Source organism: Grampus griseus (genome assembly GCF_964374135.1).
Source record: "Grampus griseus genome assembly, chromosome: 11".
Lineage (NCBI taxonomy): Eukaryota > Metazoa > Chordata > Mammalia > Artiodactyla > Delphinidae > Grampus > Grampus griseus.
This window is the reverse complement of record NC_139005.1, coordinates 83,180,305-83,204,291: the sequence shown is the minus strand read 5'-3', so window position 1 is coordinate 83,204,291 and position 23,987 is coordinate 83,180,305. Positions and strand designations below refer to the sequence as shown.

The following is a 23,987-nucleotide window of genomic DNA, read 5'->3' as shown; positions in this document are numbered from 1 at the left end:
TCAGTTATGTATAGAAGACTTTTAATCTGTGGCTACATTTTGCTTGACCCTGTTGTTTAAGTTTGGTCAAAATGACACAGCAGTCTAATATGGGTACTTTTGCAGTAGTTTTCCGCTAAAATACTATTGTCCCTAAATAATAATATTGATTAAAATTCTTTTTCCTAAAATACTATGTTCAAGGCAACAGCTTCAAGGAAAAAATTAACATTTCAAAGCATCACAAAGTACCAAGGCTCATATACAAAAACAAGCTACAGAAATTTAATGTATTATCTTTATAAAAATTTAAAAAAACAGATTTTTCCATTGAGTAACTGGGTGTAAGCGGAGCCCTTCCTCCCTGGCCCAAAGGGTTTACAAATCAGAAAGATACATCCTACATCTGACCTTGGGGACGAAGGACAAATCCTGAGAGGCCAGCCTAACAAGGCCAGGGACTGAGGCTACTGCCCAACGTGGACAAGACTGTCTGCACAAAGGTGGTGACAACCATTTTGATTGAACGTAGAAGGCCAAAGAGAAAGCTAGAGAGAAATGGGATGCTCTTTAAAAGTTTTTGCAAAATGTTAATTCCAAGTGTTGTGTCAATCAATGCCAAGTTTAGCGCCTCCTCTGAATTTGGAGTCAGCACCCTCTCTCCCTGCCCTCGGCCACGTCCCATATTTTGCAATGCTTAACACCTCTCAGTTTCTCAAAGTAAAAGAAGTAGAGAATGGGACTTCCCTGGCAGTCCAGTGGTTAAGACTCCACACTTCCAGAGCAGGGGGCGCGGGTTCAATCCCTGGTCAGGGAACTAAGACCCTGCATGCCGCTGGCCAAAAAATAAAAAGAAGTAGAGAACATTAAAGGTTCTCTAATCATGTCATGACCGTATGTCTGTTTCTAATAGTTTTAAAAGCCTCTTAATTCTTTCACTTAATTCTTTATCTCATCTTTAGTCCCATCAGGTCCCATGCTGGGGAGGAGTGGGTGGGGGGGAGAGGCAGACAAAACTCTGGCAAAAAAGACCTGGTCTCAGCTCCCAGAAATATTACAGCCTTGTCGGACCCAGGGAATGTGCCACGTTAAAGAGAAAAGAACAGGGTGCAGTCATGACTCGGAGGGAAGATTATTAATTTGGAGCGAAATGGGGTTTGAGGTGTCAGGGAAGCTACACTGAGTTGAGTTTAATCTAAGCTGTGAGGTTTGAGGAGCTCTCTAGGACAGCAGCATCCCACAGAAATTCAGGCATATGTGTCACAATATTTTCTACTATAGTCACCACATTGACAGAAACGAAAAAGAGCCTAATGAAATTAATATTAACATATCTTATTTAACCCAATATATCAAACATGTTGTCATTTCAACATGTAATAATATAAACAATTATTAATGAGATATTTTACATTTTTTTTCTCATTAAGTCTTTGAAATCCAGTGTTTTACACTTACGGCCCTTCTCTACACAGACTACCCACGTTTCAATGCTCAAGAGCCTCGTGTGGCCAGTGGCTACTGTGTTGGATAGACAGTTCAGTTCTAGTAAGACAAAGTGGAGAAGTTTATCCAGGCAAGAAGAAGAGCATGGGCAAAAGCAGAGAACAGGAAACAGCCACAGTCAGGGAAGAAAGTGTAAAACGGAGGTCGGAGAAATAGGCAGCCTCAGACTGCGTCTCACGCAAAGGAACCGGCCTTTGCATTGTTAGTGATTTTGTGAAGCCTTTTGAAAGCTGCAGAAGCTGAATGCAAGATGGATAGTTTAGTAGGAAGGGCTCAGAAGCATGATTCCAGGCCTCAGTTTCTTCAGGAGTCAAATAAGGTTTCACGGAACTAATACAGGAAAGAGAAACAAGGACATTTTCAAGATACTTTAAAATCTTTCTAAGGAAATATAAATCCATGCTAATGTTTAAGACAAAAGACTTTTTCCTATGGATGAATTATTTCAAGTTAATTGGATAAAAACATATAACCTGTTTCTGTTCAGGGATCCTACCCGTCAGCATGGCTCATACGAACTTCCTAGAAATGGGAACTATTAGTATGTGAAACTCTGGCTTGAAAAAGTAATTCTGCTAAACCTCTCTCATTTTAGTACCTAGCGATCTGTCTCCAAAGTTGAAAGCAAGGAAAGTTTTCCTATACCAAAAAACTTTGTTTTTGACTTTACAAGTGGTTCTATAAATCTTACAACTAAAACAAGCTAAAAGGTTTGAGGAGATCCGTCTCAAGAGAAAGCATGAATGTCTTCAATCCATAAATAGGACAAGGAAACAGAGAAGGAACTATCTTAGGAACCAGGGTGTATATAGTTTGTTGTTAAATTTCTCAATACTAGAATTTGGTTCCTCTGTGCTTAGAAATTTTGTAATTAAAATTTTTCTTCCCTAAATGACAAAAACAAAAACCATCCTTAGACTTCACATTTTGTATAGCTCCAATTTTTTTTTTAAGAAAATTTTTAAATGAATTTATTTATTTTTGGTTGCATTGGGTCTTCTTTGCTGCGCCCAGGCTTTGTCTAGTTGCAGCGAGCGGGAGCTACTCTTTATTGCAGTGCGCGGGCTTCTCATTGCGGTGGCTTCTCTTGTGGTGGAGCACGGGCTCTAGGCACGTGGGCTTCAGTAGTTGTGGCACGCAGGCTCAGTAGTTGTGGCTCATGGGCTCTAGAGCACAGGCTCAGTAGTTGTGGTGCATGGGCTTAGTTGCTCTGCAGCATGTGGGATCTTCCCGGACCAGGGCTCGAACCCGTGTCCCCTGCATTGGCAGGTGGATCCTTCACCACTGCGCTACCAGGAAGTCCCTATAGCTCCAATTTTAAAAGAAAAATGCAAGGCTTAATACTTAGAAGCACATGATGACAAAATATCTTTTTACTCAAGCTTGCCCACTTTGTACCACAACCCAACTCGGATGAACAAGACCACCGCTAATAAAATAGTTCCATTTTCCTACAGTCTGAAAATAATCACCAGTTTTTAATGACTCTTTAGCATTTGCTATGACTGCAGATGGTATTTTGAAAGATGGGGAATTTTCCACCCTTGAAAGACCACAGCTTTTTTTTTCTTTGTTAAATACCTCTTGGGGGAAAAAAAAGGAAAAGAAAGAATGAAAAAGGAAAAAAAAGGAAGGAAGGGTTGTTTTTCATTTCTTCTAAATCAGAATATACAAGTATGATAAATTTATATTTTCTTTTCACATTGTTGAATTAGAAAAAATAAAATTTCATTTTGAAAATGAAATCAGTGATAAAAAGAAAAGGCTAAATGTATTTAAATGACTTAGAAATAAATAGTATAGAGCTTTTTAAAACCTCTTAATATGGACGAATAAATCAAACCATCTAACCACCTATGTGTGGGGAGAAGGGAAAGTCGGGCCTCTTGGGAATCCACAGGGCTATTACTTTAAGTACAATATCAATATTTGATGTCTTTAGCCAAGCACTACAGAGAAAAATAAATATTTTCACATGGCTCATGAAACCGACCCTGTGGAAGGAAAGTAAATAGAGACTGAAGTGTTCTGACATTGTTTTTCATTTTCCTTTCACACCATTCTTTTCCCCAAAGATTCTTTTGATTTAACCAGACAACGTTGAGATATTTTCCTTATGATTTACCCGTTTCTCCCAATCGTTCTTCTGAAGCCTGTTGACACTTGGCTGTTAACCTTTGCTTTCTCCATTTTTTTTGGAGGGGAGTGGGGCAGTGAGGGTGTCAAGCTTGCAAGGACACTGACAAATGTAAGAAAGGATACTGGGGATGATGGCTGCAGAGGAAACGGCAGAGATGGCCATCCGTATGCGGCATGTGGAAAGGCTGTTCCACTGGGGACACGATTTGTAAGAGATGATGGATTGCAGGAGCGTGTACACAACACCGCAGACAAACGCCAAAAGGGCACCGCCATCGTGTACCACGGGGACAGTTAACTCCTAGAGAGAAAGTCACACATGTGCTGTTACTCAGCGTGAGTCTGTGCACATCAAGAGCCGAACACTCACTCACTTGCTTTGGGCTCCTCCAAGCCACCAGGCATCACAGATGCACACACCCCATCTTTGGAAAATACAGCTGCTTGCAGAAGATGACCAAGAGAAAAGCCTTCCCGGCACTGGAGTAAATGCCAGGAACTTGCTTGTTCCATACCAAAGTTTGGCTTGCTGCGAGTTGGGCAGATGGGCCTGGTTCAGTAATAATATCTCAATAAAACTGGCGGGGGAACCCCTATTAAACCAAAAAAATTATAAAAGAATTAAGAAAAACAAATCCTTTTCACCCCTTGAATGTTAGGCACATTTGAGCAAGGGAAAATAAACAAAAGGCAAAGCATCTAATGCTAATGAGCTGGGGTTGTTTTAGGAATAACCTGATAGTCCTGGTACTTTCCACTCTCCATTTTCTTTCTATGCTAATAAGTAAATCAAATCCTGAATTTACATACTTTGTTTCCACCCCCCACTAGCACTGTCAGGAAACTTGCTTCCTCAACCCTGGCCAATTCAATACATCAGATCTTAATCTGCAAGCTTCATGACACCCACATTAGCCCTGATGAAATCAGATCAAAAGGCCCTTGGATTAGCAGGAGGTGTATTTCCAGTGTGCCCTTTTCACTGTGGAATACATATTCGCTCATCAAAGATGTCTTTTAGAAGGGAAACGACTCAGATCAGACATGAATTTTGGATAGAGGTTAAGATGAAAACCTGGTAGCTCTTTTTGAAACTCTTGTTAATTTAAAAGATAATAGGGCTTCCCTGGTGGCGCAGTGGTTGAGAGTACGTCTGCCGATGCAGGGAACACGGGTTCGTGCCCCGGTCCGGGAAGATCCCACATGCCGCGGAGCGGCTGGGCCCGTGAGCCATGGCCGCTGAGCCTGCGCGTCCGGAGCCTGTGCTCCGCAATGGGAGAGGCCACAACAGTGAGAGGCCCGCGTACCGGTAAAAAAAAAAAAAAAAAAAAGATAATAAAAGTAGAGAAAACTAGACTATTGAGAGGATTCAACCTCAGGAAACTTGACTTTTCCAAAAAGGAGACTTCTTGAGGGACAGGAAAGCATTGACGGAGACTGCTTGGTGAGGAGACACCAAAAAGTAGCCATCTTATCCACCAGTGCAGGAAAGAGTGCTAGCTGTGAACACCTGGTAAATGCAGTTTACTCCCCCTCAAGAAAAAGCACCAGCCAATGCTGTCTCCCGCCCTCACATCTCTAATTCTTCTTGAGGCAACCGCTCACATAGGTTTGCTTACCGCACGCCCGAAAGTGAATTGCAGGATATCGAAAAAGGAAGTTGTAAAGATACATTTACGGGAATAATGACAAGGCAAACACTTTGCTCTCAGGAAAGTTAGAAATTCTATTTCTGGTCTTTGTGAAGATGTAATCACTTCACAGAAACCTTAAAAGGAAACAAAAGTGTAATTATCTAACCACCTAAGCCTTCTTCCTGAAGTCTGCCCTTTATGGTTTAAACACTGATGGCCGTTATCACTTGTGATGTTGAGTTATTCCGAGAATAATGTGATGGGATATCATACAGTGCATACTATCCCCCCCACAGGACAAGTCATACCCACACTCCACTAGACAACTTATATCCTTCCAAGTTGCCACCTTCCCTTTGAAAATAATTTTTCCATCGTGCTTTCTGACGCTAGAACTGTGAACTGTGAATTTTTTTCCCCTAATTTTATGAAAAAAAATTTATCATTCTTCTTTTTTAAGTTTATTTTATTTTTGGCTGCACTGGGTCTTCGTTGCTGCGCGCAGGTTTTTGTCTAGTTGCGGCGAGCGGGGGCTACTCCTCGTTGCGGTGTGCGGGCTTCTCATTGTGGTGGCTTCTCTTTGTTGTGGAGTGTGGGCTCTAGGCATGTGGGCTTCAGTAGCGGCGGCACGCGGGCTCAGTAGTTGTGGTGCATGGGCTTAGTTGCTCCGTAACATGTGGGATCTTTGTGGACCAGGGCTAGAACCTGTGTCCCCTGCATTGGCAGGCGGATTCTTTAACCACTGCGCCACCTGGGAAGCCCTAGAACTGTGAACTGTGTACATGCTTTTTTCTCACAGAGATTTTCTCATTCTGGCCTAGAGGTTAACTCTTCCCCACAGGTTCTGGGAAGACTGCTTCAATCAAAGGTGACTTTTCATGACTCACAGGATTTGGGGAGAGTATTAACCTCTCTGGGTCTCCATTTCTCCATTGATAAATGAGGAAAATAATACTACCTATCTTCTAAGGTCATTATTAGAATTATACGAGTTAAAGCATGAAATGTTTTCATAAATGTCTGTCACCTAGAAAACTTCAATAAGAATTCCCAGGTGGTCCAGCAGTTAGGGCTCCATGCTCTCACTGCCGGGGCCAGGGTTCAATCCCTGGTCGGGGAACTAAGATCCCACAAGCCGTGCAGCCCGGCCAAATAAGAAAAAGAAAGAAGGAAAAAAGAAAACTTCAATAAATGTTGTTATGGAACCCAAAACACACACAATCATAAAACGTAAGGAAATGTCTTCAAGAGTCTCTACCACGTGACGAATGTCATAGGCAACTATGATGTTTATTTCCTAACACAGAGACAACAGAGTAGGAAAGTTAAACGAAGCCGGAAGCAAAGTGAGTTCACAAGACGCCCTCCTGGAAGCCCTATAGGCTTGCTTCAGGGAGGCTACAAATTTGGCTCTCAGCTTTCACCAGTGTTAACAAGGAAACACTTAGTTGTGGATTTGTAACATCCTAAAACGAAAACTTGTTGGCCGCCAGACCTGGAAGAATATCCCTGCCCTAGGTTGTCCTGAAGATTCTGTGTCATACAAGGAAGGATGCCTCACCCCTCACAACACAGCACTGAGTTTCCCAGAGCACTTTATTGTACTGTCCCCCCAACCAATGACAGATGGCTTCCTGCATGTGCAGGGCAGAAAAGGTGATTCTCTGAGGCCCACGTGATGCAGGCGAGGCAGAGGGCCCTCTGACAATGGTCTGACTCATGCAGGAGCAGACACTAGAGAACAGGTGGACAGCAGATGGTACAGGTGGTGTCCTGAGGTTATCAGCCTCCCAGGTACACACCAGGAGGCAGTGCCCCTCTGCTGCAGCTTCAGTGTGCAGATGTGGACTTGAACAGCCAGCTAGCACTGAAGGCTGACACGTTTTTATAAAGTAAGCGTCACAGAAGATCAACCCACTTCTGGTGGGAAAAAAGTTAAAGGAGTACCCCCAGGCAGAACCAAAAGTCCTCCAGGAGTAACCTCCTTTCTACGGTCACAAAGGGACAATGGTGATGACAGAGCAGGCCCTCCAGGGTGTTGGCCTATAGTGATGAACCGATGACCGTGATGACCGTACAGACTGCTGGGCACTGTACATTATCTCATCGAATCCCAGCAATAACCCTGTAAGGCGAGTGCTCATAATTAGTACTCATTTGAAATACAACACATACTTGTAAAATATAAGATATTGCCTCCATAGACAAATACCATGCCTTCCTGAAAGAGGCTTCGGAATGAAAGGAATCCAAAAATTAGAATAAAACGTGTAGGATTTTTTCCAACACTTGACACAGTAAGAATATGTCAAGTGGACTCTGCAGTAGTTGTTATATAAGTTAATTTGCTCAGTAAGGCCATATTTTGGCCCTGCAACTGATTAGCTGAGTAACCCTGACCAAATTATTTCACCTCCATGTGCCTAGATCCTCATCTGTGAAAGGAAGAGATCAGATGCCTCTCTTTGAATTGAACACCAGAGGCCCAAACAGCAGAATCAGTAAACATACACACGCTCATACACAGAAACGTTTTCACGATGTTAATGAAATCATTACAATGACTGAAGTAGCTCTCCCAGTACATTAAACCACATCAACAAGAACACAGAGCAACCCAGAGCCCACAGCATGGTCTGAAGCACGCTCTCTCTCACACACGCACCCCATCTCTCCCAAGTACTAGGCTGGGCTGACTTGCAAATGACGAAGATTTGTTTCTAAGAAGCAAACTATCCCAATATTCATACACTCATCAACTATTTGAGAGCTGTGCTGGCACAAGCGTGCCTCTGGTGCTCTTGCTTCTCTCCTCCAGATACATATACTCCATCACCCCCAATAACCAAAAAAACTTCAGGTCATACCTGGAAATTGGCTACAATGCCCAACCCGATGCATCCCACCAATCCTAGAACTAACGACACCAAGTTAAAAACAGGAGTGCTGAAATAGCTGGTTTGGTTTTGCTTCTCTACTATTTTATATCTTGTGTACATCGTGGCTGCACCTGAAAAAGAAAGGGACTCTGATGAATTTTTATTTTTTGACTTTTTAGAAGGAAAAACACATGAACAGTTTTTATGGCTTTTAAAATAATTTGTATTTTCAGTCTCCTGATTGCGATAGTCTCCCCACTCGTTCACACCTGCCCTTCCTCACCCCATCTTACTCTCCCCCGCCATGTGACGCATACACACACACACGCATACACACACACACACACACACACACACAGTCTTGGCTGTTATCCTTTTCACATAAATGCTATTGTGCACGTATTTTTCTGGAACTTGCTTTTTTATTTATTTAAAAACGTTCCATGGTTGGGACTTCCCTGGTGGCACAGTGGTTAAGAATCCGCCTGCCAATGCAGGGGACGCGCTTCCGGGAAGATGGCGGAAGAGTAAGACGCGGAGATCACCTTCCTCTCCACAGATACACCAGAAATACATCTACGCGTGGAACAACTCCTACGGAGCACCTACTGAACGCTGGCAGAAGACCTCAGACCTCCCAAAAGGCAAGGAACCCCCCACGTACCTGGTTAGGGCAAAAGAAAAAACTAAACAGAGACAAAAGGATAGGGACGGGTCCTGCACCAGCGGGAGAGAGCTGTGAAGGAGGAAAAGTGTCCACACACTAGGAAGCCCCTTCGCGGGTGGAGACTTCGGGAGGCGGAGTGGGGGAGCTTGGGAGCCGCGGAGGAGAGCACAGCAACAGGGGTGCGGAGGGCAAAGCGGGCAGATTCCAGCGCAGAGGATCGGGCCGACCGGCACTCACCAGCCGAGAGGCTTGTCTGCTCGCCCGCTGGGGCGGGCGGGACTGGGAGCTGAGGCTCCGGCTTTTGTCGGAGCGCAGGGAGAGGACTGAGGTTGGCAGCGTAAACACAGCCTGCAGGGCGTTGGTGCTCCGCGGCTGGCCGGGAGAGAGTCCGGGGAGGGGTCTGGACCTGCCAAAGAGGCAAGAGACTTTTACGTCCCTCTTTGTTTCCTGGTGCACGAGGAGAGGGGATTAAGAACGCTGCTTGAGAGAGCTCCGGGGACGGGCGCGAGCCGCGGCTGGGAGTGCGGAGCCCAGAGACGGACATGGGACGCTAAGGCCGCTGCTGCCGCCGCCGCCGGGAGGCCTGTGTGCGAACACAGGTCACTAGCCACACGCCCTTCCGGGGAGCCTGTGCAGCCCGCCACTGCCAGGGTCCCGGGATCCAGGGACAACTTCCCCGGGAGAACGCACGGCGCGCCTCAGGCTGCAACGTCACGCGGCCTCTGCTGCTGCAGGCCCGCCCCCGCACTCCGTGACCCTCCCTACCCCCCGGCCTGGGTGAGCCAGAGCCTCCGAATCAGCGGCTCCTTTAACCCCGTCCTGTCTGAGCAAAGAACAGACGCCCTCCGGCGACCTACACGCACAGGCGGGGCCAAATCCAAAGCTGAGCCCCTGGGAACTGTGAGAACAAAGAAGAGAAAGGGAAATCTCTCCCAGCAGCCTCAGAAGCAGCGAATTAAAGCTCCACAATCAACTTGATATACCCTGCATCTGTGGAATACCTGAATAGACAACGAATCATCCCAAATTAAGGAGCCCTGTGGATGAAAGGCTCTTGGTGCTGCAGCCAGGAGTCAGTGCTGTGCCTCTGAGGTGGGAGAGCCAACTTCAGGACACTGGTCCACAAGAGGCCTCCCAGCTGCACATAATATCAAACAGCAAAAATCTCCGAGAGATCTCCATCTCAACGCCAGCACCCAGCTTCACTCAACGACCAGCAAGCTACAGTGCTGGACATCCTATGCCAAACAACTAGCAAGAAAGGAACACAACCCCACCCATTAGCAGAGAGGCTGCCCAAAATCATAATAAGTCTACAGACACCCCAAAACACACCACCAGACGTGGACCTGCCCACCAGAAAGACAAGATCCAGCCTCATCCACCAGAACACAGGCACTAGTACCCTCCACCAGGAAGCCTACACAACCCACTGAACCAACCTTAGCCACTGGGGACAGACACAAAAAACAACAGGAACTACGAACTTTCAGCCTGCAAAAAAGGAGACCCCAAACACAGTAAGATAAGCAAAATGAAAAGACAGAAAAACACACAGCAGATGAAGGAGCAAGATAAAAACCCACCAGACCTAACAAATGAAGAGGAAATAGGCAGTCTACCTGAAAAAGAATTCAGAATAATGATAGTAAGGTTGATCCGAAATCTTGGAGATAGAATGGACAATAGAATGGACAAATTGCAAGAATCAGTTAACAAGGACCTAGAAGAACTAAAGATGAAACAAGCAATGATGAACAACACAATAAATGAAATTAAAAGTACTCTAGATGGGATCAATAGCAGAATAACTGAGGCAGAAGAACGGATAAGTGACTTGGAAGATAAAATAGTGGAAATAACTACTGCAGAGCAGAATAAAGAAAAAAGAATGAAAAGAACTGAGGACAGTCTCAGAGACCTCTGGGACAACATTAAACGCACCAACATTCGAATTATAGGGGTTCCAGAAGAAGAAGAGAAAAAGAAAGGGACTGAGAAAATATTTGAAGAGATTATAGTTGAAAACTTCCCTAATATGGGAAAGGAAATAGTTAATCAAGTCCACGAAGCACAGAGAGTCCCATACAGGATAAATCCAAGGAGAAACACGCCAAGACACGTATTAATCAAACTGTCAAAAATTAAATACAAAGAAAACATATTAAAAGCAGCAAGGGAAAAACAACAAATAACACACAAGGGAATCCCCATAAGGTTAACAGCTGATCTTTCAGCAGAAACTCTACAAGCCAGAAGGGAGTGGCAGGACATATTGAAAGTGTTGAAGGAGAAAAACCTGCAACCAAGATTACTCTACCCAGCAAGGATCTCATTCAGATTTGATGGAGAAATTAAAACCTTTACAGACAAGCAAAAGCTGAGAGAGTTCAGCACCACCAAACCAGCTCTACAACAACTGCTAAAGGAACTTCTCTAGGCAAGAAACACAAAAGAAGGAAAGGACCTACAATAACGAACCCAAAACAATTAAGAAAATGGGAATAGGAACACACATATCGATAATTACCTTAAATGTAAATGGACTAAATGCTCCCACCAAAAGACACAGATTGGCTGAATGGATACAAAAACAAGACCCATATATTTGCTGTCTACAAGAGACCCACTTCAGACCTAGGGACACATACAGACTGAAAGTAAGGGGATGGAAAAAGGTATTTCATGCAAATGGAAACCAAAAGAAAGCTGGAGTAGCAATTCTCATATCAGACAAAATAGACTTTAAAACAAAGACTATTAGAAGAGACAAAGAAGGACACTACATAATGATCAAGGGATCGATCCAAGAGGAAGATATAACAATTGTAAATATTTATGCACCCAACATAGGTGCACCTCAATACATAAGGCAAATACTGACAACCATAAAAGGGGAAATCGACAGTAACACATTCATAGTAGGGGACTTTAACACCCCACTTTCACCAATGGACAGATCATCCAAAATGAAAATAAATAAGGAAACACAAGCTTTAAATGATACATTAAACGAGATGGAGTTAATTGATATTTATAGGACATTCCATCCAAAAACAACAGAATACACATTTTTCTCAAGTGCTCATGGAACATTCTCCAGGATAGATCATATCTTGGGTCACAAATCAAGCCTTGGTAAATTTAAGAAAATTGAAATTGTATCAAGTATCTTTTCTGACCACAACGCCGTGAGACTAGATATCAATTACAGGAAAAGATCTGTAAAAAATACAAACACATGGAGGCTAAACAATACACTACTTAATAATGAAGTGATCACTGAAGAAATCAAAGAGGAAATCAAAAAATACCTAGAAACAAATGACAATGGAGACACAACAACCCAAAACCTGTGGGATGCAGCAAAAGCAGTTCTGAAGGGGAAGTTTATAGCAATACAAGCCCACCTTAAGAAGCAGGAAACATCTCGAATAAACAACCTAACCTTGCACCTCAAGCAATTAGAGAAAGAAGAACAAAAAAACCCCAAAGCTAGCAGAAGGAAAGAAATCATAAAAATCAGATCAGAAATAAATGAAAAAGAAATGAAGGAAACAATAGCAAAGATCAATGCAGGGGACGCGGGTTTGAGCCCTGGTCTGGGAAGATCCCACATGCCGCGGAGCAACTAAGCCCGTGCGCCACAACTACTGAGCCTGAGCTCTAGAGCACACGAACCACAACTACTGAGCCCACGTGCCACAACTGCTGAAGCCCGTGTGCCTAGAGCCCATGCTCCACAACAAAAGAAGCCACTGCAATGAGAAGCCTGTGCACTGCAACAAAGAGTAGACCCCGCTCGCCGCAACTAGAGAAAGCCTGCGCACAGCAACGAAGACCCAACGCAGCCATAAATAAATAAATTTAAAATAAATAACTAAATAAATTTTTAAAATAAAAGTGTTCCGTGGAGATCTTGCCAATGTCAGTACACGTAGGTCTCCCTCATCATGGTATACAGTGAGATGCCATATTTATTTCATCATTCTCCTAATGATAGATTTCTACATTATATGTTTTTCCTATTACAAACAATGCTCAGTGAACATCCTTATATAGAAGGCTTTGGCGCACTTTCAGTGTTTCTGAAAGATGAATTCCTAGAAGTAGTATTACTGGGTCAAAAAACTATGCTCAATTAAAATGCCAAAAAGTAGCTCCAAACTGCTCCAAGACTGAGGCAATTCATACTCCCACAGCAGAGTTTGAAAGCAATTCTGTATGCCCTGTCCTTTTAATTGTTGCCAATCTAACAAATGAAAAATGGCAACCTGTTTGTTTAATTTGCATTTCTCTGATAGTCAGTGAGATTGAGCAACTTTCAGTGTGTCACTACTCATTTGCATTTCTCTTCTGAAAATTGTATGTTTATCATTTTTTAAATTTTTCTCTTGAGTTTGTTCATTTTTAATTTGTAGTTGCTCTTTATACATTATGTACATTAGTCTATTGTCTGCTATAAATATTACAAATGTTCTTCTGGTCTGTTGTTTGTCTTTAACTTCATGAATCTTTCATCACTTAGAAGTTTCCATTTTCATCTACCCAAATCTGTCAGTTCTTCTATTTAGCTTCGGGGTTTTGTGTGTGTAAGTTTAGATAAGCTTTTCCATCCTAAGGTTTTAAAAATATTTTCCTATACTTAAATCCAAATCCTCTTTTTTTTTTTTTTTTAAGATTTAATTTTATTTATTTTTGGCTGTGTTGGGTCTTCACTCTTGCGCGCGGGCTTTCTCTAGTTGCAGCAAGCGGGGCTACTCTTCTTTGCAGTCGGGCTTCTCCTTGCTGTGGCTTCTCTTGTTGCAGAGCACGGGCTCTAGGCGTGCGGGCTTCAGTAGGTGTGGAGCGTGGGCTCAGTAGTTGTGGCGCATGGGCTTAGTTGTTCCATGGCATGTGGGATCTTCCCGGACCAGGGCTCGAACCCATGTCCCCTGCACTGGCAGGCGGATTCTTATCCACTGCACCACCATAAGAAGAAGTCCTTCCTCTTATGGTTTTGTTCTTCATGTTTACTTCTTTAATTGCCATTGGCTTTTGTGAATAGTGTGAGAGCAAATTTAACTCAGCAAACTTAGCTTATAGAAAAAGTCACATAGATATGCAGAGATATGTTTAAAAGATATTCACTTTAGCATTGTATATTACAAAATGAAAAATAGCCTAAATGTTTAACAATAGGGGACTGAATTATAAATTATTATATGTGGATGGATATCATGCATGTGTTGGGATAAAGTAGATTTCTGTGTGTTCAATAGTGTTATGATGGCCATAATATTTTTTGCTGAATTTTTAAAACCAGTCTAAAGGCTAATCATTTATCTTAGAGCATTTTAAACAGAGATATTCATGTCAGATTCTCCCTTGCCTAGAAGCAAAAAGCTACATTTATCACTTGCTAGTGATAAAATAATCTGTCTTCTAAATCTGGACTCTGGGCAAGGATGGTGTAAGAGGGCACTGGGATTGACTGACTCCTATTTCTACTTCCCCTTGCTCACCTCCAAAACCTTGGGAGGAGAAGACAACAAATGAGTGATGGGGTGAAACTCCCTCTACCAAGGAGGATGAACAAATTCTGAAGATGTCAAGTCAGTAGGTAGGGTTTCCAGCACCTCTGCCCCTTCCGCCCTACATCAGTAGAGAGGGCCAGAAAGTGCTGGTTATATGATGGGTCCCTGGCAAATACCTGATTGTTCTGCAGGGTTAAGGGTTTATGGAAAGAGCCCTACCTCTTCCATCCATATACCCTCATCACCCATAGGACTGAGTTTTTTAGTCTTTACATTAATTGGCTCATGAGAGAGGGTTGTAGCCTCTCAACTGCATCTCAGGTGCATTTGAGGAACTGAAAAATCATAGCTGAGTTGGAGACAAACTATTCCATGCTTCACCTTTCCCTTCCTCTAACAGGTGAGCTAACACCTTTGTCATTGGTTCAGAAGCTTTCGTGAGTATCCAAGTCCCTTAGAGTGCTGGTTCACAGCACATATGCTTGGGCCCCACTTCCAGAAGTTCTGATCCAGTAGATCTGCAGTGTGGCCCTGGAACAGGCCTTGGAACCAGCTCCCAAGAGGATTTTCTTGTAAGTTACCTTCAGAACACACTCTGAGAAACACTAGCTTCTAAACTTTAGGTGTCTTTGGCTTAACGCAAATGCATTGGATATAAATCACAATTTTAGAAATTACATTTAAAATCCATTTCAAATTCCTGTGGCAAATTACCAGATAAAGTGAATAGTTCTATAATGAGGCCAAAAATAACTTTGGATTTCTAGTCACTTGAGTTCTTAAAGTAGAGCAAAACTGTAGTTGCAAAGGTTATACTTTTTAAAAAATCACGTAGACCAAGCATAAACCCTAATGTAAACTATTGACTTTGGGTGATAATGATGTGGCAATGTAGGTTCATCAGCTGTAACTAATATATTACTCTGGTGGGGGGATGTTGATAATGGAGAAGGCTGTGGGGGGGTGCGGGGAGCAGGGCATATATGGGAAATCTCTACCTTTTCCTCCAGTTTTCTGTGAATCTGAAAATGTTCTAAAAAATAATGTTTGTTAAAAAATAACAATAAAAGAGGACAGAAGCAAGAAGAACTACAATCATGCAGCCTGTGGAACCAAAACCACATTCACAGAAAGAGACAAGATGAAAAAGCAGAGGGCTATGTACCAGATGAAGGAACAAGGTAAAACCCCAGAAAAACAACTGAATGAAGTGGAGATAGGAAACCTTCCAGAAAAAGAATCCAGAAAAATGATAGTGAAGATGATCCAGGACCTTGGAAAAAGAATGGAGGCAAGGACCGAGAAGGTGCCAGAAATGTTTAACAAAGACCTAGAAGAATTAAAGAACAAACAAACAGAGATGAACAATACAATAACTGAAATGAAAAATACACTAGAAGGAAGCAAGCAGAATAACTGAGGCAGAAGAACGGATAAGTGACCTGGAAGGCAGAAGGGTGGAATTCACTGCCGTGGAACAGAATAAAGAAAAAAGAATGAAAAGAAATGAAGACAGCCTAAGGGACCTCTGGGAAAACATTAAACGCAACAACATTCGCACTATAGGGGTCCCAGAAGGAGAAGAGAGAGAGAAAGGACCCGAGAAAATACTTGAAGAGATTATAGATGAAAACTTCCCTAACATGGGAGAGGAAATAGCCACCCAAGTCCAGGAAACACAGAGTCCCAGGCAGGATAAACCCAAGGAGAAACACATCGAGTAATCAGACTGAATAATTAAATTAAATTAATTAATTTAATCAAATTAAAGACAAAGAAAAATTATTGAAAGCAACAAGGGAAAAACGGCAAATAACATACAAGAGAACTCCCATAAGGTTAACAGCTGATTTCTCAGCAGAAACTCTACAAACCAGAAGGGAGTGGCACAGTATATTTAAAGTGATGAAAGGGAAAAACTTACAACCAAGATTACTCTACCCAGCAAGGATCTCATTCAGATTTGATGGAGAAATCAAAAGCTTTACAGACAAGCAAAAGCTAAGAGAATTCAGCACCAACCAAACCAGCTCTACAACAAATGTTAAAGGAACTTCTCTAAGTGGGAAACACAAGAGAAGTAAAGGACCTACAAAAACAAACCCATAACAATTAAGAAAATGGTAATAGGAACGTACATATCAATAATTACCTTAAACGTGACTGGAATAAATGCTCCAACCAAAAGACACAGGCTTGCTGAATGGATACGAAAACAAGACCCATATATATGCTGTCTACAAGAGACCCACTTCAGACCTAGGGACACATACAGACTGAAAGTGAGGGGATGGAAAAAGATATTCCATGCAAATGGAAATCAAAAGGAAGCTGGAGTAGCAATACTCATATCAGATAAAACAGACTTTAAAATAAAGAATGTTACAAGAGACAAGGAAGGACACTACCTTGGATGATCAAGGGATCAATCCAAGAAGAAGACATAACAATTATAAATATATATGCACCCAACACATAGGAGCACCTCAATACATAAGGCAACTGCTAACAGCTATAAAAGAGGAAATCGACAGTAACACAGTAATAGTGGGGGACTTTAACACCTCACTTACACCAATGGACAGATCATCCAGACAGAAAATTAATAAGGAAACACAAGCTTTAAATGACAAGATAGACCAGATAGATTTAAATGATATTTATGGGACATTCTATCCAAAAACAGCAGATTACACTTTCTTCTCAAGTGCACAAGAAACATTCTCCAGGATAGATCACATCTTGGGTCACAAATCAAGCCTCCATAAATTTAAGAAAATTGAAATCATATCAAGCATCTTTTCCGACCACAACGCTATGAGATTAGAAATCAACTACAGGGAAAAAAATGTAAAAAACACAAACACATGGAGGCTAAACAATACGTTACTAAATAACCAAGAGATCACTGAAGAAATCAAAGAGGAAATCAAAAAATACCTAGAGACAAATTACAATGAAAACACGGCAATCCAAAACCTATGGGATGCAGCAAAAGCAGTTCTAAGAGGGAAGTTTATAGCAATACAAGCCTGCCTCAAGAAACAGGAAAAATCTCAAATAAACAATCTAAACTTACACCTAAAGGAGCTAGAGAAAGCAGAACAAACAAAACACAAAGTTAGTAGAAGGAAAGAAATCATAAAGATCAGAGCAAAAATAAATGAAATAGAAACAAAGAAAACAATAACAAAGATCAAAGACCAATCAATAAAAATAATACATAAACTGTAACATTTTACTTCACGTGAGATTGGTAATTTTTAATTTATTTATAATAATTATTGTGTACTTACTAAGAAATGCAGAGAAGTTTATCATAAATCCAAAAATACCACTCTCTGGAGGTGTTGTTCCTGTATCACTGAGAAAGAGAAGACATGTCCAAATTAGTAAAAAGGAATTCAGTTCAGGCATGTAATTGGCAGGTATTATATTGTGTCCCTTCTGGGTGTTTGCCCACTTTGAATTCCAAAGATTTGACCTGATTTTGTTCTAAAGTATTTTCAAGTTGGGCTCTGAAAAATTAAAAACTATTTTTTCTTTTTTCCCCAGTTTTACTGATATATAATTAACAAACAGCACTGTATAAGTTTAAGGTGTACAGCATAATGATCTGACTTAGAGACATCATGAAATGATCACCACAGTAAGTTTCGTGAACATCCATCATCTCATATAGATATAAATTTTTTTGAGAACTTTTTTTGTTATGCTGAGAACTCTTAGGATTTACTTTCTTAACAACGTTCATATATAACATACAGCAGTGTTAATTATAGTACCCATGTTGTACATTACCTCCCTAGTACTTATTTATATTCTAACTGGAAGTTTGTGCTATTTGACCACCATCATCCAATCCCCCTCTTCCTCACCCCTGGCCTCTGAGAACCACAAGTCTGGTCTCTTTTCCTATGAGTTTGTTTGTATGTTTGTTTGTTTTCAAATATAACTGACAACACTATGTGAGGAAATTTTAAAGTGAATGGTGGTGGTGTTTTTCAGATGATCCCACCTGAAAAATCTGAAGAGTGTGTTCATTCTTGATGAGGAATTGAGTGAGACTATTTTTGGGGAAAAAAAAAAACCTGGTCTAAAATCACGTTTGAAAAGTCTACTATTTGAATATTAAATATACATAAACACATCATTTTAATTTTTAACAATATGATTTATGCATAAGAATTTACACTGCTGAAAATATGATAGAAGGCTGAGCAATAAATATTATTGATGCCTGTCAGTACTTTATGGAAATAGGGTATCAAGGGTATTACTCATGGTGATAAATTATTTTAACAAAAAAATAGCTTCTATGAGACATATTTCAGATGCAGTCTATCAATTAATTAATTCAATGAGCTGGAATGTAGCATTTGACATGTGCTAGCTTCTATTCATTAATGCCAAGGTTTACATTTTTATACTCTCAAGCTGCTTGCATAAAGCACAGTTTCAAACTGATGGCAAAGGCACTCCCAACATGAAACAACTCGTACTTGTCTTGAGTGTTTCCACGTTTTAAAAACAGCTCTGAAATTTAAGTACTGAAAAATGGATCAAGTTGAAAAGATGCACTTCAAAGTGTTTGAAAAATTCCACAGGAAGCCTGTGTGTGCAGGAAGCAGGAGTCTTTAAGCTCTGTGAACACTTAATATTTGAAGAGTATGAAGAGGTTAATGTTCCCCCTTCCCACAAATTCCTCTAGTCCCAATTACTTCAATCTCAGTGTCACTTGTACCTGTAAGAATCTGAAGGGTTTAGAATTTAACATTACCATTTTTCCTACAAATAATCTTCTTTCTCACTAAAGGGATGTTGGGGTGAAGGCTGCCCGACGTTTGGGATGCCCTTCTGAGCACAACATCGTCCTGAATGGGCGAGGAGGGGATGGGAACCAGTGATGGAAGCAGCTGGTGGAAACAGCTCATGTGTGCCCTTGGGCAGCACTTTTTTTTTTTTTTTTTTTTTTTTTGCGGTACGCGGGCCTCTCACTGCTGTGGCCTCTCCCGTTGCGGAGCACAGGCTCCGGACGCGCAGGCTCAGCGGCCATGGCTCACGGGCCCAGCTGCTCCGCGGCATGTGGGATCTTCCCGGACCAGGGCACGAACCCGTGTCCCCTGCATCAGCAGGCGCCATCAGCAGCAACCACTGCGCCACCAGGGAGGCCCTGGGCAGCACTTTTGCCAGAAAATTCTCACAGGGAAAGGAAGCCTTCTATTCTTGACCTTAGGGTATAAAAAAGCAGCTACCCGATGACTCATGCAAGAGTACTTGTTGGCACAGGTCTGTGAGGAATCTGCCACGTGCCAGGAAGATTGTTGGTTGTGGAGAAGTGACGAGGATATTGAGGGGGGTAGGTAGGTGGGGGGACAAAGGTGCTGTAACAGGAGATGAGAAGATGCCCATACTTGGGAATGATCTGTCCAGGGAGAGCAAACCAGGACATATTTCAAGGGCCCAGGTATGCAGTCCACATGACATCGAACATCGATTCAAAAGCTCAGAATTTCAGAGTGATATTTTATTCTTGCTTATCTTTACATTTAAAACCATACAGGCAGAATCTGGGAATTCCCTGGCAGTCCAGTGGTTAGGACTCCATGCTTTCACTGCCATGAGCCTGGATTAGATCCCTGGTCAGGGAACAAAACAAAGATCCCACAAGCCACACAGCGAGGTCAAAAACAAAAACAAACACACAAAAAAACCCATACAGGCAGAATCAAAAGTGCTTTGCAAACAGCCTTTCCGTATGCATTTGTTGAATGAATGACTATCAGTACTGGCAGTAGACACTACTTTTTGAACACTTACCATGCACCAGCCACTGCTAGGTGCTCACCATACATCATTTCATTTCATCCTCTCAACCCTGAGGTGGGCCTATTACCAACCCCACTTTATTAAGGACGAAACGGGGTATTGGAGAGGTTATATAACTTGTTCCAGGTCCCAGTGCTATCAGATGGAGGGAATCTACATTCCATCTATGTGTCTGACTCTGCTTTCCTGCCTCCTCTGTGCTCTAACAGCAGGCAAGGAACAAAGCAATTAGAAGAATGACTGGGGGAGGAGAGCGAGCACAGATATGCTGGTAAATGCTTAACAAACAGCTCTAGAGGGAACCTGATTTGTAACACAGGCCAATTTCCATGCTATAAATATTCCCAATATGTCAAAATTCAAGCTACCAAAATGCTGGTCACTGAACAAGGAGTTGGGAAAAAATGCACACAGTTGGCTCATCGTGCCTTAGTTCTATACCAGGAAGGTGTAAAGTAGGTTAAGACCTCATAGCTTCTCAGATGCCATAATTTAATAATAAAACACCTTTAAAAAATGGTTCTGAAGAACCTAGGGGCAGGACAGGAATAAAGACGCAGACATAGAGAATGGACTTGAGGAAATGGGGAGGTGGAAGGGTAAGCTGGGACGAAGTGAGAGAGTGGTATGGACATATATACACTACCAAATGTAAAACCGATAGCTAGTGGGAAGCAGCCGCATAGCACAGGGAGATCAGCTCGGTGCTTTGGGACCACCTAGAGGGGTGGGATAGGGAAGGTGGGAGGGAGACACAAGAGGGAGGAGATATGGGGATATATGTATACGTATAGCTGATACACTTTGTTATAAAGCAGAAACTAACACACCATTGTAAAGCAATTATACTCCAATGAAGATGTTAAAAGAAAAAAAAGAATAAACTGGAAACTAATACTACATTGTAAATCAACTATATTTCAATAAAATTTTTTTTAAATTAAAAAAAATAATAAGAAAACACCTTTGGGCTTCCCTGGTGGCACAGTGATTAAGAATCCGCCTGCTAATGCAGGGGACATGGGTTTGAGCCCTGGTCCGGGAAGATCCCACATGCTGCGGAGCAACTGGGCCCGTGTGCCACAACTACTGAGCCTGCCCTCTAGAGCCCGCGAGCCACAGCTACTGAAGCCCGCATGCCTAGAGCCTGTGCTCCGCAACAAGAGAGGCCACCGCAATGAGAAGCCCAACCACCGCAAGGAAGAGTAGCCCCCACTCACCGCAATTAGAGAAAGCCCGCGCGCAACAACAAAGAGCCAACGCAGCCAAAAATAAATAAAGAAAATTTTTTAAAAAAGCAAAAAAAAACACCTTTGACAATTATTCACCACCATGGTCTGATTTTCTTTCAGGATTACTCAGTCTATAACACCCACCATCAATGCATGAGTACCAATGGGCCTACATTCCTACGCTTGGCACTACAACATAGGAAACATCAATACTACAAACATAGGGGAAAATATGAATGCACTGTATTCATAACCAGTTGTTTGATTAAATGAAATCATCTTTTAAAAAGTTTTTATTTGGCTGCAAAAATAACCATAAACTTTATCCACTCATCAACAAAATATTTATGGGACACCTACCATGTGTTAGTACAATCTGAGTCACAAATTTCCCTATTTATCAGGGAAGAGTGGTCAGTGTGTGATTTATTTCCATTAAGTGACAAAGTGGTACCTAAACTACATTTGGTGATTTTTAAAATTTTATTTATTTATTTATTTGGCTGCGCCGGGTCTCAGTTGCAGCATGCAGGATCCAATTCCCTCACCGGTGATTGAACCCAGGCCCCCTGCATTGGGAGCATGGAGTCGTTACCACTGGACACCAGGGAAGTCCCCCATTTGGTGAAATTTTGCTTAAGAATATTTCAAGAGGGGGGCTTCCCTGGTGGCGCAGTGGTTAAGAATCCGCCTGCCGATGCAGGGGACACAGGTTCGAGCCCTGGTCCAGGAAGATCCCACATGCCACAGAGCAACGAAGCCCATGCGGCCAACTACTGAGCCTGCGCTCTAGAGCCCTGCGAGCCACAACTACGGAAGCCCGCGTGCCTAGAGCCCATGCTCTGCAACAAGAGAAGCCACCGCAATGAGAAGCCCGCGCACCACGACAAAGAGTAGCCCCCGCTCACCACAACTAGAGAAAGCCTGCGCGCAGCAAAGAAGACCCAACACAGCCAAAAATAAATAAAATTAATTAATTAAAAAACAATTTAAGATATAAACAACAAAGTCCTACCATATAGCATAGGGAACTATATTCAATATCCTGTGATAAACCATACTGGAAAAGAATATGAAAAAGAATGTGTGTATATATATATATATATATATATATATATGTGTGTGTATAACTGAATCATTTTGCTGTACAGTTGAAATTAACACAACATTGTAAATCAACTATATGTCAATAAAATTTTGTATAAAATTTAAAAAGAAAAAGAGTATTTCAAGAAAATTTCCAGGGAATTCCCTGGTGGTCCGGTGGTTAGGACTTTGTGCTTTCACTGCTGAGGGCATGGGTTCAGTCCCTGGTCAGGGAACTATGAACCTGCAAGCCATGCAGCTTGCAGCGGCCAAAAAAAAAAAAAAAAAAAAGAAAAGAAAAAAGAAAGAAAACTTTCCAAGCAGAAAATGAAACTGTGGCCACTTCTAAGAACTTTTAAGGATAGTAGTGGTTGCCTACTATCGTTAATACAAACAGAAGGCTCCCTCTTTCATCTCAGCCACTGACATGCCATGCTGACTAAGGAAGACCCAGAAACTTAGGGGCCGCGTGCCACGCAGTCATGCCATGGCTGCATCATCAAACGTCGGAAGCACCCAGAGGCCTGGGTAACGCGGATGGCATCCATCACCACAGGATCAGCTTTGACAAATATCACCGAGGTTACTTTGTGAAAGTTGGAATGAGGCATCACCACTTAAAAGAGGAATCGGAGCTTCTGCCCCACTGTCAACAATGATAAACTGTGGACCTTGATCAGTGAGCAGACACGGGGGAAATGCTACCAAAAACAAGACTGGAGGTGCTCCGATCATTGATGTGGTGTGATCAGGCAGTTCTGGAGAAGAGAAAGTTCCCAAAGCAGCCTGTAATTGTAAGCAGGTAGAGTAGGGGGGCCCTGGAGGAAAAGAACCAGATATAGCTTTTTGACATTAGAGAAGCCATTTAGCCCTAAACCATTTTGTGATCTAAGCCTGGCTGCAATGCTTGCCCTTGAACAGGTCTCAGCAGTAATGATCTTAAGGGAACAAAGGAACAAACAACTGTTACCAGGCAAGGTGAGTAACAATAGCAAAGATAATAAGTCAGTTGTAAAGACTCCCAGTTCTGTTTCAATGGTAAAGATTAGCCTGAAGCACTTTCTGGAACTGTTTCACAGAATTTAAACCCCTCTGGAGGGCTCATCCACCAGATCCACTGGAACCTGAGGGATGAGAATGTCGACCTTTTCTGATCCTCCTGACATCAACTGACTAAAGCTTGGACATTGTCGACCTTTGCCCCAATTCTATGCTGAATTCTCCTCTGTTCAAGCCCCTTCATGAGTACTCAGGTAACCTAGCTTAAAGCTTCCCCAGTGTTGCTGTTTGGGGAGACTCTGCTTTGGGAAAGATCCCTGGTGTTCTCCTTACTTGCTGCAAGTAATAAATCCTTCCTTCTTCCATTGTTTGGCTTGGCTGTGTCTTCTGGCTTGACACCTACCAAGAGGTGAACCCACTTTTTGGGGTAACATTGTCATGAAGGTTAAATTCTTCAGCAGAAGAGGTGAGGAGAATATTAAGGGTGTGTGTGTGTGTGTGTGTGTGTGTGTGTGTGTGTT

General features: G+C 42.3%; 1 protein-coding gene across 1 annotated transcript in view; it reads right to left on the bottom strand.

Annotated features, from left to right (window-relative positions):
- Nucleotides 1-23,987, bottom strand: part of DRAM1 (DNA damage regulated autophagy modulator 1) — a 48,174-nt gene that overhangs the window by 7,464 nt on the left and 16,723 nt on the right. Inside the window, exons 2-4 of the mRNA XM_082666131.1 lie at nt 17,617-17,684; nt 8,126-8,268; nt 3,748-3,925 (exon numbers count right to left, since the gene is read on the bottom strand). Of these exons, the coding sequence (XP_082522257.1) occupies nt 3,748-3,925; nt 8,126-8,268; nt 17,617-17,684 (389 nt within the window). The remainder of the gene's footprint in view (nt 1-3,747; nt 3,926-8,125; nt 8,269-17,616; nt 17,685-23,987) is intronic.